The sequence below is a fragment of the Anopheles funestus genome, chromosome 3RL (assembly GCF_943734845.2).
Source record: "Anopheles funestus chromosome 3RL, idAnoFuneDA-416_04, whole genome shotgun sequence".
NCBI lineage: Eukaryota > Metazoa > Arthropoda > Insecta > Diptera > Culicidae > Anopheles > Anopheles funestus.
The window spans coordinates 29,997,501-30,011,402 of NC_064599.1; the positions used below are offsets into that span (position 1 = coordinate 29,997,501).

General features: G+C 38.3%; 1 protein-coding gene and 1 long non-coding RNA gene across 8 annotated transcripts in view; one reads left to right on the forward strand and one right to left on the reverse strand.

The window, feature by feature from the left end:
- LOC125767871 (calcium-transporting ATPase sarcoplasmic/endoplasmic reticulum type) overlaps positions 1-8,772 on the forward strand; it is a 32,454-nt gene extending 23,682 nt beyond the window's left edge. For 3 of the 6 annotated variants that reach the window (XM_049434819.1, XM_049434820.1, XM_049434821.1), the window contains exon 9: positions 1-4,626. This exon is cut by the window's left edge and continues 217 nt beyond it. Coding sequence is in view for 3 of the 6 variants with exons in the window: in XM_049434822.1 (XP_049290779.1) it covers positions 7,870-7,898 (29 nt within the window). In the remaining 3 variants the exon portion in view is untranslated. Of the gene's footprint in view, positions 4,627-5,695; positions 7,002-7,869 lie in introns of those variants that run through there. The other 3 variants (XM_049434823.1, XM_049434825.1, XM_049434822.1) reach the window with 3 other exon arrangements.
- A 1,103-nt stretch (positions 8,773-9,875) lies between these two features.
- Positions 9,876-13,308, reverse strand: LOC125767931 (uncharacterized). 2 transcript variants are annotated; one of them, XR_007418834.1, is made up of 3 exons: positions 13,194-13,308; positions 12,396-12,633; positions 9,876-10,041 (listed from the first exon to the last, which is right to left on the reverse strand). It is a non-coding gene; the product is annotated as an uncharacterized LOC125767931 (long non-coding RNA). The 2 variants fall into 2 exon arrangements; XR_007418833.1 differs by lacking the exon at positions 13,194-13,308 and adding an exon at positions 12,814-13,155.
- Between the last annotated feature and the right edge of the window lie 594 nt (positions 13,309-13,902).

Genomic DNA, 13,902 nt, shown 5'->3' on the forward strand with positions numbered 1-13,902 from the left:
GAATATCTGCGATTGCTACCATAACTTCTACCACTACTGCTAGCGTACAAGCGTTTGCTACTACTAGGACAAAAGGGAAGCAAGTAGACACGATCACAATACACGGAAGGAAGCAGTTCGGTGAAAGTGTCGCCGACAGTCGGCCGTCACAGAGTACCCCGTCACACTTTCATATAGCACGCATATAATATACGACAAAACAAAAGATACACACAAAACATCCAACATTCATACACTCTCAATCGAAAGTACGGATATATTAAAAAAAACAAAAATTAGTAATATGCGGATCCACTATCCCTCGATTACGTAGATCGGTTTGCTCATCATACGAAGGAAAAAAATGTCCTCTTACAGTAATTTTCATTAATCAACTTCCTGCACCAATGAATACTTTAGGGAAGCGAAAACGTGGACAATGATCCACGGTGTACCTTTCGCATGTGTGTACACAACATATATGGCAAGCAGTAAGGGATAGCAAATAGTAAAACAAAAGGTTAAACAAAACAAATACGAGAGAGATAAGACAAAAGAATCATTCATCCTTGGAAGGGCATCGTTCCGGTGTATGAGGCGGTGTGACGGGCAGCTCTCCCTGTCCCCCTATTGTCAGTTTTTGATGTTTATCGCGAGTAATCGAGAGTTTTTTCCCCCCTGTCTGTTTTTTAATCGTTACTATAATCATTACTTAGCAAACTACTTCTATCTATCTTTTTTTTAATGCTTGATGCGCACCTTTTGCGTGCGGCGCTCGGGCATATATATATTTGAACTATTTAGCGAATACCGTTTTCTGTAAAGTTTAGATAAAGAGAAAAAAAACGTTGACCGTGTAAAATCGTATGCGCGCACCCACAGAGAGCCGTGCGAGATTATTTTTAATGTGTGTGTGTTAGTGTGTGCCTGTACTGTGTTTCGGATGTCATCCCTCGGTGATGGTACCGGCGATGAAACGCAAACAGTGGGCATTTTTAGGATATAAATCGGGCGAGGCAAAACCAGAAAGTCAGTGTATGCTGTGAGCGGCCTTTGATGTGTGCGCAGCTGATATGCATGTGTATGTTAATGTTTTTGCATATCGTGGATTGAACCCAGGAGCTAGTTCGAAGGATAGAGGATAGTAGTTGAGATATTGTTTATGATTGAATTATTGGTGGGAACTTGTAGTTCCATTGTTTCATCTCTTCAAATTTGTAATCCCATTATATGTGGATTTCAACCATTTACTGCATCCGTATTTTCTACCACAAAGAAGGTCCTTTCGTTACATCCCCTACACTTTCATCTTCGCAAGGTACACACAAAAAAACAGTCAGCAGGAATGAATGCTTACCAGCAGCGCGAAAGTTGTTTGATTTTACAAAGCTTGCTAAACAGAGGAGAAAAGAAAAAACAAACAAATCAGACAGGAACTAAAATGGTATAGATTTAGCAGCTTCTTTTTTTTTAAATCTCAGCAGTATGATGGACCCCATATAAGAACTATCAACACTTGCGTACTATTGTGTGTGTTATTTAAGGCTTATGGATGATGATAGACCGCGCAGCATCCAACATTTACCATCGAGCCGCCACATACTACAAAAGGGCGTGCAAGACGCCACCGTATGTGCATAACAGCAGGAATGAGTGAGCAGTTGCGCTGTTTTACTATTAATTACTACTTACTTTTTTTTTAAAAAGCTACCAAACAACACTTCTACTTGTTAAATTAAAGAACTCAACCCACTCTTGCTCTTCCGGAGCATGCCGATCCGGTACGTGATATGTACGTTCACAGAAGTTTTTTGCCTAAGCTTACCACCTTACAAAAACCATTCAACCGACCTCTCAATCCCCTCTTAATCGTCCAAAGTTTTTCTCGACATATTAACCGTAATGCGGCGCCGAGTGTAAAGAAGTAATTTTGTAAATCTTTTTTTTTTTTTAACGGTTCAAAACATGTGTTGTTTCACACCATACAACGAAGAAATTGGTGCGCTTAAAGAGAGTGTTTTCTTTTCCTGTGTGTTTTTGTTCTTTTATTACTTTTTTTTACGCGTTTTAGTTCTGAATTCCGAGACAGTTATATTTACCTTACTTGTTTGATTTTATCGTTTGGCTTATATTTTGTTTACGCTTTATGAACATAAACGCCTCGCCCCCACTTTGCTCTGGGGGATGAAGCTTTAAATAGTATGAAACAGCATCCATTACACAGGAAGACAGTAGTAGAATATGTTGAGAAGAGACACCGTTTCACCAAACTAACCTCCCAAGCAGCTTCCATTCAATCCATTCTAGCGAAAGCATTACACAAAAAACAAGTCAGTGCGGCACAGTTCTTCCTTCATCCTTGAATCTAACCGAAAAATGCCTCTTCTAGTTTATAAAATGCCCGGCACGTCCGACATGAATGACACACGCTTCTTCAGAGATTTCCTCTATCGCAATACGCCTATCTCTCGCACTCCCACATGCACACATACACACATATACACACACACGAACTTTTCTAACCCTTTTTTGGAACTTAAGTTTTTGTGCGTGAATTACTTAACTTATTTAAATTCGGGAACATACTACACACCCACACAAACGTTACGGAAGGGTTTTGCTACGTGACCGTGTGTGTGTGTGTGTTTGTGTGCGTGTGAGAGTGTGTGTTAAACAGAAAGGTATGATTTACTACAAGCGCATACGGTTTAGAAGAAGTAACAATCGTACATAAGTTGCATAAGTCCACAATTAAGCTATTTGGGAGAGCATTAAGCATCAATTCTAGCGAATCTGTTTTGCGAATTATGTTCGGAAAAAAATGTGGAAATAAGAAAGAGAGAACGACGAAGGAGAGAACGATAAGTAGCAGTTTTACGAAGAAATATGGAAGAGGAAACAAGAAGAAACGAATCGATGATTTAATTGATGAAAAAAAAAACGATGACAACACAATGGCGCCCACGATGGGGGAAGAAAAGCAACTTATTATTATATCCTTTAGCAATATCTTTCGCACTTAAGAAAAAGCGCGAAAGCCTTTTACCTTTTACAACGACTGGCTTCAAAATATTTATGTTTTCATTGTAAGAAGAGGATCGTTTCTCTTTTTTCGTTTTGTTTTGGGGTTGTTATGTCACTCCCTTTACCTCTTTAAGGATGGTGGCGACTATGCGCTTCCGCCTTTTTGGGGGGAAATCAAATGAGACTAAATAGTTGATGATGATGATGTGTGCCTAGACATAAGGGGGTAATGAAAAGAGAATGGGTGGGAGAATAAGAAGGGAAAAGCACATAACATTGAGAGCATCGTTTTGCACCGTTATTCCATCCATGCGAATGCTAAAACACATAGAATTGCTTTAAAAGAAAATTGTTCGTAGATAGGATTTTCTCATCTCTTCCGCAACCCTTAATGACAGCCTCCTTCCCTCTTTTCCCCTACATCCCCGAATCAGTGTAGTATCAAGCGGGGTAGAGAGTTCCTGGCGCACAGGTGGAGATGTTGTGCTTCATTTTGTTTTGCAGTGGCAACACTTTATTGTTATGCCGTGCCTGTGTTTAGTGCTGCTTCTGTTTTTTTTTATTTTTGGGATACATTCTTGTACTATTCTTTCAAAGTTTCAATACACAATTTTGCATGTCTATTTTTAACCCTTCTACTACTCGTCGATACGAAGACGATTATTGTGTGTGAATGTAGAAGAAATGGGATCGATTATTGTCGAACCTCTTTTGGAAAGTTTTTTCTTATTTTATTTATAATAAGAAATTAAAAAACAGAAAGAAAAGAAACTTCTACCAACATTGTAGACAAAGCTGTGGCATATTGAAGAAAGCAAGGATGTGTAGGAATGGCCACACCAACATCCTTCTTCTTAAACAAAATATAAACAACGGTGCGATTCCAAGCACTTGTTGGAGTTGCGTGAGATGAATTGTTGTTTTCCATCCCCAACAAATCAAAGTAACACCCCGCAGTTGTTAAAATCATGCAAGAAGATTAAAATGAAACATGAAGCATAAATATTAAATCATTAAACGTAGGTTAGACGGAGGAAAACTCGGGAGAAATAAAGTTAAAACAATCCCCCCCCTCTCAGCAACCACTAAAAAGGAGGATAGGAATCTTAGGGAAAATTAGTAGTAAACTTTTTTTCCCCTAGAAAATTCCTTGTTCAAATACTGAACATTAGGAGGAACACATAAGTAGCATAAAGGAGGGAACCGCTAGAGCAGTGATGATGTGTGGGCGGGATCCCTTCGTTAAATGATGTCTTCTTTCAGCAAACTATAGTATGAACCTCAGAAGAAGAAAAAAAAACAAAACAAGTCAAAACTCTAGTGAAAAAGTTGGATTGATTTCAAGCAGCGTAATAATCGTTGAAGTAAACATCCCAAACAGCGAAATGGTAATGAGTATTGAAAGGAGTAACCAGAGAAGTGGAGTAATATGAGAAAGCATGGGAAAAACAATGGGAAATTCAAAGAAAAAAAAAGGTAATACAAAAACCCCATATGCGATCTTAACAACACAAAAAAGGGCAAAAAAACAAGTTAAGTTCGTTGATGAGCGTTGATGAAAAGCAAACAGTAAGAATAAAACAAAACAAAATAAAAAAAAATACATTTTAAACATACCGAAAACTTGCGACTTACGACTAACAAACATTGCGTGTGTTCTATTCCCCTAATTCCATCCCTTACTACTAACTTCACTTTACTCGCGTCACGTCTGTGTGTGAAGCAAATCAAAGCCGTACCTTGAAACATTACACACAGGTGTGCTGCTCCACATGAAGCTGCATCCGATCTTCAACCAGGCAGCACGTCACTTAGAAGATCTTGAGAAATATCATCACTATTATATTTTCCCTTTAAACTTCCTATCCTCTTACACGGGTGCGCGCTTTAAGCTGGTTATCAATCCCAGTCGCCAACCCAAACAACAACAACAAAAAAACTCACCTTGTCACCTTAAAACCGTGCGGATGCTGTCCCTATTCCTATCTTTCTCTCTTATCATGTGCAAGTGCAGAGTGTTTGTGTGTGTGTGTGTGTGTTATTATTTGAAAGCTTTTTCACCAAGTGCGTAAGTGAGTTAATGAAATCGAGTGTGATGCAAGCAGCAGCTATATGGCCCTGTCGCCGTGTTATCCGGTTATGACGAGGGTCTATACCATAAAGGAACCGAAATGCTCTGCATGGATTCGAACATGTTTGTGTGTGAGTGATTACCCCATAAAGCGACGCGAATGTGAACACTGCATCTCGATCTCGAAAACAAAATGGAAGATGGATACTACTCTACCACATCCGTGCAGTTACGATCATCTTTCTTCATCATTTACACTTCGTACACAGCATGCACGTGAGCGGAATGATCCTTTTTGCGATCGGTAGATAATGTTTCTTGGTGATGTTTAGCCTGTTAGTACCGTATCAGCCCCGACCAGCTGTGAATATAAGTAGACTGATTTTATTTAAAGATTAAATTTTTGTACAAAGTTTGTATATAACGAAATTGGAGTAGATTGTTCTAAATCAAAACAATGTTTTACGCATAGTAGTAGTAGAACCGTAGAATAGATAGAATGATTTTTGTAGCTGGTACTAGTTCTACTAGTATTGTTAGTGTTGTATACCGGTATTCGGTATGGTAAAGCCAATGTTAATAGTGATAATTTCGTTTCTCTTCTTCTCTGCCCTCCTACAGTCAATCCTGATTTCCATTAGAAATTTTGTTAAACAAAACCACACCCAAAAGCAATCCCACAAACTCCAACAACTCCAATAGTAAAACAAAAAAATGGCGCGTGTGCGTATGTGTGTAGAACACCGCCACGACCGGTGTCATCATCGACCACAGCCTACCCATCTTCTTCATCTACACACATCCAGTACATCGCTTAAAACAGAAGCTTAAGCTTTCCTTTGCCGATTAGAGAAACGAAAAAGAAAACTTCCGGAACCCGTTGACCAGTCGGTTGTGTTCTGCTAAAGTGTTTGTCCTCCCGAATTTGTCATACCCCAACTCACAACACCGCCAAGCTCCCACATTATTTGCTTCGATCCTTGTGCGAAACGAGATTAAGGCGAGATCAAGCTTGATTACGCGCGCGCGCACTTGTGTGTGTGAGAGAGATGTGAGAGATGCCACAATAATCCGCAGAACGATGGAGAAGAAGACGTGTGCCCCTTATACCACTCTTCCGTACATCATCGAACTCTTCCGTGTGAGACTTCCTACCGCTTTGCAGCATCCCGATCGTTTCCTCCCGGGTGGGGGAAAAGTGACAGAAAAGAAGCAGCATTCAGGAGAGATACTAACACACACGCACACACCGAGCAAGGATGTACTTCAGTGCACGCGCATTCTCTCCAGATATGAATGTGTGGTCCCTGGTGGAAGCAAGTCCTGGTGACGGTGCTGTTCTTACCATAACCATGCGATAATCTAGATCTCTGTTCTACCACCCGGATATATACACCCGGTGGCCGTATTATGTTGGAGAACAAACCAAAACAGCAACAACCCACTGGCAAAGGACAACTGGTGTCCGGTTTCCTTTTTTTTGCGCTCTCTTCCCTCAAATCTGTTATCCTGTGATCATCATTCAGCTTTATCGTCGGCGGCCACACAACTTAAGCAAACAAAAAAGGCTTTAAAAGCTTCCCTCCCGGCAAACCGTGTTTGGTCACCAGCCCCACAACAGCGTGTGTGTATTTGTGTACTTTGTGATTGCTTTATCTCTCGCCCGATTGATACCTCCCCCCCCCCCTCCCCTCTTTCATCGCCATCTTCCGATTCCGCGACGTCTACCCTGCTGCTGTGTTTTGTGTACGTGTCCTACCAACTTCCAAATCATCAATACCATCACCACCACCACCTACCCTGCGCGATCAGCTTCAACACAACCTACCCGCCACCATCACCTGTGTGTATGTGTGCGTATCAACCAATGTGCGCCATCCAATTACGCGACAAAGACAACACAGTACGTGCGTTTGTATGTATGTGGGTAAGCAAAGAGGGAAGAATGGGGGTGCGTAAATGGCGTTGGAGTCCTTTCCAACCACCCAATTGTTCATCGGAAAAGTTCCAGACTTCAGTAACTTACAAAACAAACGAATTTTATACACATTTGGCTAGCCTTTATCCTCTTTTTTACCATGTTTCTTACATATTAAGAGCTTCTTGTTTATGCTTTCCAAAGTTTCTATTTTTTATAATGCTTTTTGTTACTATAGATGTTTACTTCGCTTGAAAGATTCCCTTTGAAATTATTCACTTTTAAGTGCTTCTGTCCGTACTTCCATGATTTGTGTTCGTTGTTCCATGAAGGAACGTTACGTACACACACTGCCTTACATCCAACGTAATGGATACTATTAACCGATTGGCTTTAGTAAAAATGTCAACCACCCCCCCCCTTAAACTATCCCATTGTTTTTCAAGAGCTTTATCTTTTATCTTATCTTGTTCTTGTTACGTTTTACAAATTGCTTCAAAATTTTTATAAACATTTGCTTTCGTTTTTGTTTCGAAATTTTATTTCTATATCTTGTTTTTATTACCAGTATTTTCAAAAAATTACACTTAATTTTGTCATTCGGATTTCTATAATGTTTTTCGTTCTCTTTTTTTCTTCTTTCTCTTTCCTCTTTTGGTAATGAATTCCTTGTTGACCATTCGTTGTCCAACTCCGTTCACCGTTCTCCTCTTCGTTACGACTTGCCAACCATCGACACCACCATGTGTTTACCTGTGATCCTGAACTTGTGCCAAAACGAATTATATAATCGTATCTGTACATCGTGGAAAACCCCAAAAAAAAACAACGACTAAACTTCACCATTTTCCTTCAACAAACCTTATAAAAAAAACAGCCAACGAAGTCATTAAGACCTGGGAATAAGCATTAGGTTGAGAGACGTGTACTTGTTAAGTAACAAAAGAAGAAGAAGAAAAAGCATCAGAAAGAGAAAGAGACAGATAGTAAGTGTGTAAGAAAGGAAAATTTAAATAAAGATAAAGAAAAGTAAACCAAAAAAAACACAAAGAAGAAGAGACACAGGCTGTAAAATGTGCCGTTCGAGAATGAAGGAAACGAGTCCTTGATAGTGAAATCTTGGGAAACATAGTAAAAAAAGGCAGAAGGAAAAAGCATAGTAAAACCGTGTGCGAAAACTCGTGGAAAACCAAAAGAAGAAGAAAAAACACAACTACGCATCCAATGTGAAGAGAAATAAAATCGTGTGTGTGTGTGTCTTATGTATTTTCTGATCTCCGATTCTGTTAACCAAAAAAAAAAAAACATATTGCCAAACAATACGAAGCAACCGATCCCCGAAGCATCCTATTGTTTGCTACTCTCACGACTACGAAATCGAACAACCGTAACAACAAACGCAACAAACGGCAGAGAGCAACACAAGCAACCCCCGATTCCCGATCCCCTCCCACCGGTTATGAGTGTGCGTGTGTGTGCAAAAGGAGGAAAGGTTGTTTGTAAAATAGTCATTAATATTAACTGCTACTGACAATCGTCGTCATTATCGCTCTCAAAGATGGTGAATGATAGGAATGGCAAGGAGAAAGTTGTGTTTGAGGACATGAAAACAATCGGGGCTGAAACAGCTGTAATCCCGTCAGAGATGCAACAAAAAAAAGCGAATGAAGAAGAGAATACGAGAGAAAGAACAGTGTTTATTAAACGTTAATTCATGCAAATAGTTAGCAAACGTGCAATTGTTAAGTAAGACAAAAATAAACTAAACCAAAAAACCAAACCCAGATTGTGTGTGTTTTTAATTGAGTGAGTTTCTTATCAATATATTGCATATTATTGTAGTAATTTAGTTTTGGTTACTACGGATTGATCAATCCTTAGTAGAGAAGTAGAAGCTTCTGGAGGTGTAAATGCTATTACACAATCACGTGTTTGCATAACTCCCGGCGTTCATCGATCGCCAACTAAGTTCACATGCACGAGAGGGGAGAAAAAGTTTTTTTGGTCAAAATTTGAACAATTTGCTACCACATTTTGTAATAAGCAATAGGGAAGATGAAGAGCGGAAAGAGATATTGGATTTTTTCCTATTCTCTCGTCTTATTTAAAAGATCGATCACTCTGATCGATGATGCTGATGCGTTGGAAGACCTTTAACAACAATTAATCTAAACAAGCAGGAAAGGAAAAACTGTATGAACTATTTAAATGGTTGACGAGAATTATTGTAGCCTCTTTCGCTCATTTTGTTGTCGGAGATTGTTCGAACCTGTACCTTAACTTCATAGTACTTCTGATCGTAACATTATACGCCATAAGTTATGCAATGCTCGTGTAAACCATTAAGCACAAAATACAGCGTTTCTCAACTACTATCGAATGTAAAACTCTACATAAAAAAAATATAAAAAGTCGCTATATGTGTATTTTCAACGAAAAAACGGTATTCGAAGCGCGACATGACTTAGCTTTTTTTTTGGGAAATTTAGCAAAATTTTACAAATTGATTTCGAAGCGCGACTTGACTTAGCTTTTTTTTGGGAAATTTAGCAAAATTTTATAAATTGATTTATTCTAATGCGAAATTGTTGCAATAAGTTTCTTTTCACTCAAATAATGCCTTAACAGAAGAAAAGAATAATAAATAACAAAAAAAACAAAAAAAAAATTCAACTCGAAAATTTCAAAAGGCTTACCCCTAGCCATTTTTTGATCAATTAAGCAAAATTTAAAAATTTGTTTTATTTTAATGCGAAATTGTTGCAATAAGTTTCTTTTCACTCAAATAATGATTTAAAAGAAGAAAAGAATAAAAAATAACAAAACAATAACAAAAAGTTTTCAACTCGAAAATTTCATAAGGCTTACCCCTTACGTTTTTTAGGGAAATTTTGCACAAAAAATAAAATTGATTTATTTTAATGCCAATTGGTTGTAATGTGTTTCTTTTCATTCAAATAATGCTTTAAACAGAAAAAAAATAAAAAATTATAAAAAATAAGCAAATTATAAAAATTTGAAAATTTCATAAGGCTCATTTTTGCACCAACTTTTGCCTATAACTCGGTCGGTATCCAACGGATCGTCAATCTTTAACCTGTGGTCGATAGATGGCACCAATGGCTACATTTTCTTCTTGGACGGCCATGCCCTCAGATGTTCGTGTCGGAAGTTATTCGAGAAACCAAGTTCCTTACCCTGTTTGAGAAAATGTAAAATTTTCCTCATTTTTGGACTAAATTTTGCCTATAACTCGGTCGGTATCCAACGGATCGCCAATCTTTAACCTGTGGTCGATAGATGGCACAAATGGCTACATTTTCTTCTTCGACGGCCATGCCCTCAGATATCTGTGCAGGAAGTTATTCGTGGAACCAAGTTCCATACCCTGTTTGAGAAAATGTAAAATTTTGCTCGTTTTTGGACCAAGTTTTGCTTATAACTCGGTCGGTATCCAACGGATCGCCAATCTTTAACCTGTGGTCGATAGACTGCACAAATGGCTATATTTTCTTCTTCGATGGCCATGTCCTCAGATATCTGTGCAGGAATTTATTCGAGAAACAAAGTTCCTTACCCTGTTTGAGAAAATGTAAAATTTTGCTCATTTTTGGACCAAATTTTGCCTATAACTCTGTCGGTATCCAACGGATCGCCAATCTTTAACCTGTGGTCGATAGATGGCACAAATGGCTACATTTTCTTCTTGGACGGCCATGCCCTCAGATACCTGTACAGGAAGTTATTCGAGGAACCAAGTTCAATACCCTGTTTGAGAAAATGTAAAATTTTGCTCATTTTTGGACTAAATTTTGCCTATAACTCGGTCGGTATCCAACGGATCGCCAATCTTTAACCTGTGGTCGATAGATGGGACCAATGGCTACATTTTCTTCTTGGACGGCCATGCCCTCAGATGCTTGTGCCAGAAGTTATTCGAGAAACCAAGTTCCATACCCTGTTTGAGAAAACGTAAAATTTTCCTCATTTTTTTCCTCATTTATAAATTGATGTATGTTAATGCAAATTTGTTGCAATATGTTTCTTTTCACTCAAATAATGCTTTTAAAGAAGAAAAGAATAAAAAATAAGAAAAAAATAAAAAAAGTTTTTATCTCGAAAATTTCATAAGGCTTACCCCTTACGTTTTTTTTTGGGAAATTTTGCACAAAAAATAAAATTGATTTATTTTAATGCCAATTGGTTGTAATGTGTTTCTTTTCATTCAAATATTGCTTTAAACAGAAAAAAAATATAAAATTATTAAAAAATAAGCAAATTATAAAAATTTGAAAATTTCATAAGGCTCATTTTTGCACCAACTTTTGCCTATAACTCGGTCGGTATCCAACGGATCGCCAATCTTTAACCTGTGGTCGATAGATGGCACCAATGACTACATTTTCTTCTTCGACGGCCATGCCCTCAGATGTCCGTGTCGGAAGTTATTCGAGGAACAAAGTTCCATACCCTGTTTGAGAAAATGTAAAATTTTGCTCATTTTTGGACCAACTTTTGCCTATAACTCGGTCGGTATCCAACGGATCGCCAATCTTTAACCTGTGGTCGATAGATGGGACCAATGGCTACATTTTCTTCTTCGATGGCCATGTCCTCAGATATCTGTGCAGGAAGTTATTCGAGGAACCAAGTTCCATACCCTGTTTGAGAAAATGTAAAATTTTGCTCATTTTTGGACCAAATTTTGCCTATAACTCTGTCGGTATCCAACGGATCGCCAATCTTTAACCTGTGGTCGATAGATGGCACCGATGGCTACATTTTCTTCTTGGACGGCCATGCCCTCAGATGCCTGTGCCAGAAGTTATTCGAGAAACCAAGTTCCATACCCTGTTTGAGAAAATATAAAATTTTGCTCATTTTTGCACCAAAATTTGCCTATAACTCGGTCGGTATCCAACGGATCGCCAATCTTTAAGCTGTGGTCGATAGATGGCACAAATGGCTACATTTTCTTCTTCGACGGCCATGCCCTCAGATGTCTGTGCCAGAAGTTATTCGAGAAACCAAGTTCCATACCCTGTTTGAGCAAACGTAAAATTTTCCTCATTTTTTTCCTCATTTATAAATTGATGTATGTTAATGCAAATTTGTTGCAATATGTTTCTTTTCACTCAAGTAATGCTTTAAACGAAGAAAAGAATAAAAAATAACAAAAAAATAAAAAAAAGTTTTTATCTCGAAAATTTCATAAGGCTTACCCCTTACGATTTTTTTGGGAAATTTTGCACAAAAAATAAAATTGATTTATTTTAATGCCAATTGGTTGTAATGTGTTTCTTTTCATTCAAATATTGCTTTAAACAGAAAAAAAATAAAATTATTAAAAAATAAGCAAATTATAAAAATTTGAAAATTTCATAAGGCTCATTTCTGCACCACCTTTTGCCTATAACTCGGTCGGTATCCAACGGATCGCCAATCTTTAACCTGTGGTCGATAGATGGCACCAATGACTACATTTTCTTCTTTGACGGCCATGCCCTCAGATGTCCGTGTCGGAAGTTATTCGAGGAACCAAGTTCATTACCCTGTTTGAGAAAATGTAAAATTATGCTCATTTCTGCACCAACTTTTGCCTATAACTCGGTCGGTATCCAACGGATCGCCAATCTTTAACCTGTGGTCGATAGATGGCACCAATGGCTACATTTTCTTCTTGCCCTCAGATCTCTGTGCCAGAAGTTATGCGAGGAACCAAGTTCCTTACCCTGTTTGAGAAAATGTAAAATTTTGCTCATTTTTGCACCAAATTTTGCCTATAACTCGGTCGGTATCCAACGGATCGTCAATCTTTAACCTGTGGTCGATAGATGGGACCAATGGCTACATTTTCTTCTTGGACGGCCATGCCCTCAGATGTCCGTGTCGGAAGTTATTCGAGAAACCAAGTTCCATACCCTGTTTGAGCAAACGTAAAATTTTCCTCATTTTTGCACCAAATTTTGCCTATAACTCGGTCGGTATCCAACGGATCGCCAATCTTTATCCTGTGGTCGATAGATGGCACCAATGGCTACATTTTCTTCTTGGACGGCCATGCCCTCAGATATCTGTGCAGGAAGTTATTCGAGGAACCAAGTTCCATACCCTAATTGAGCAAACGTAAAATTTTGCTCATTTTTGCACCAACTTGTGCCTATAACTCGGTCGGTATCTAACGGATCGCCAATCTTTAACCTGTGGTCGATAGATGGGACCAATGGCTACATTTTCTTCTTGGACGGCCATGCCCTCAGATGTCCGTGTCGGAAGTTATTCGAGAAACCAAGTTCCATACCCTGTTTGAGCAAACGTAAAATTTTCCTCATTTATAAATTGATGTATGTTAATGCAAATTTGTTGCAATATGTTTCTTTTCACTCAAGTAATGCTTTAAACGAAGAAAAGAATAAAAAATAACAAAAAAATAAAAAAAGTTTTTATCTCGAAAATTTCATAAGGCTTACCCCTTACGTTTTTTTTTGGGAAATTTTGCACAAAAAATAAAATTGATTTATTTTAATGCCAATTGGTTGTAATGTGTTTCTTTTCATTCAAATATTGCTTTAAACAGAAAAAAAATATAAAATTATTAAAAAATAAGCAAATTATAAAAATTTGAAAATTTCATAAGGCTCATTTTTGCACCAACTTTTGCCTATAACTCGGTCGGTATCCAACGGATCGCCAATCTTTAACCTGTGGTCGATAGATGGCACCAATGACTACATTTTCTTCTTCGACGGCCATGCCCTCAGATGACCGTGTCGGAAGTTATTCGAGGAACCAAGTTCCATACCCTGTTTGAGAAAATGTAAAATTTTGCTCATTTTTGGACCAAATTTTGCCTATAACTCGGTCGGTATCCAACGGATCGCCAATCTTTAACCTGTGGTCGATAGATGGG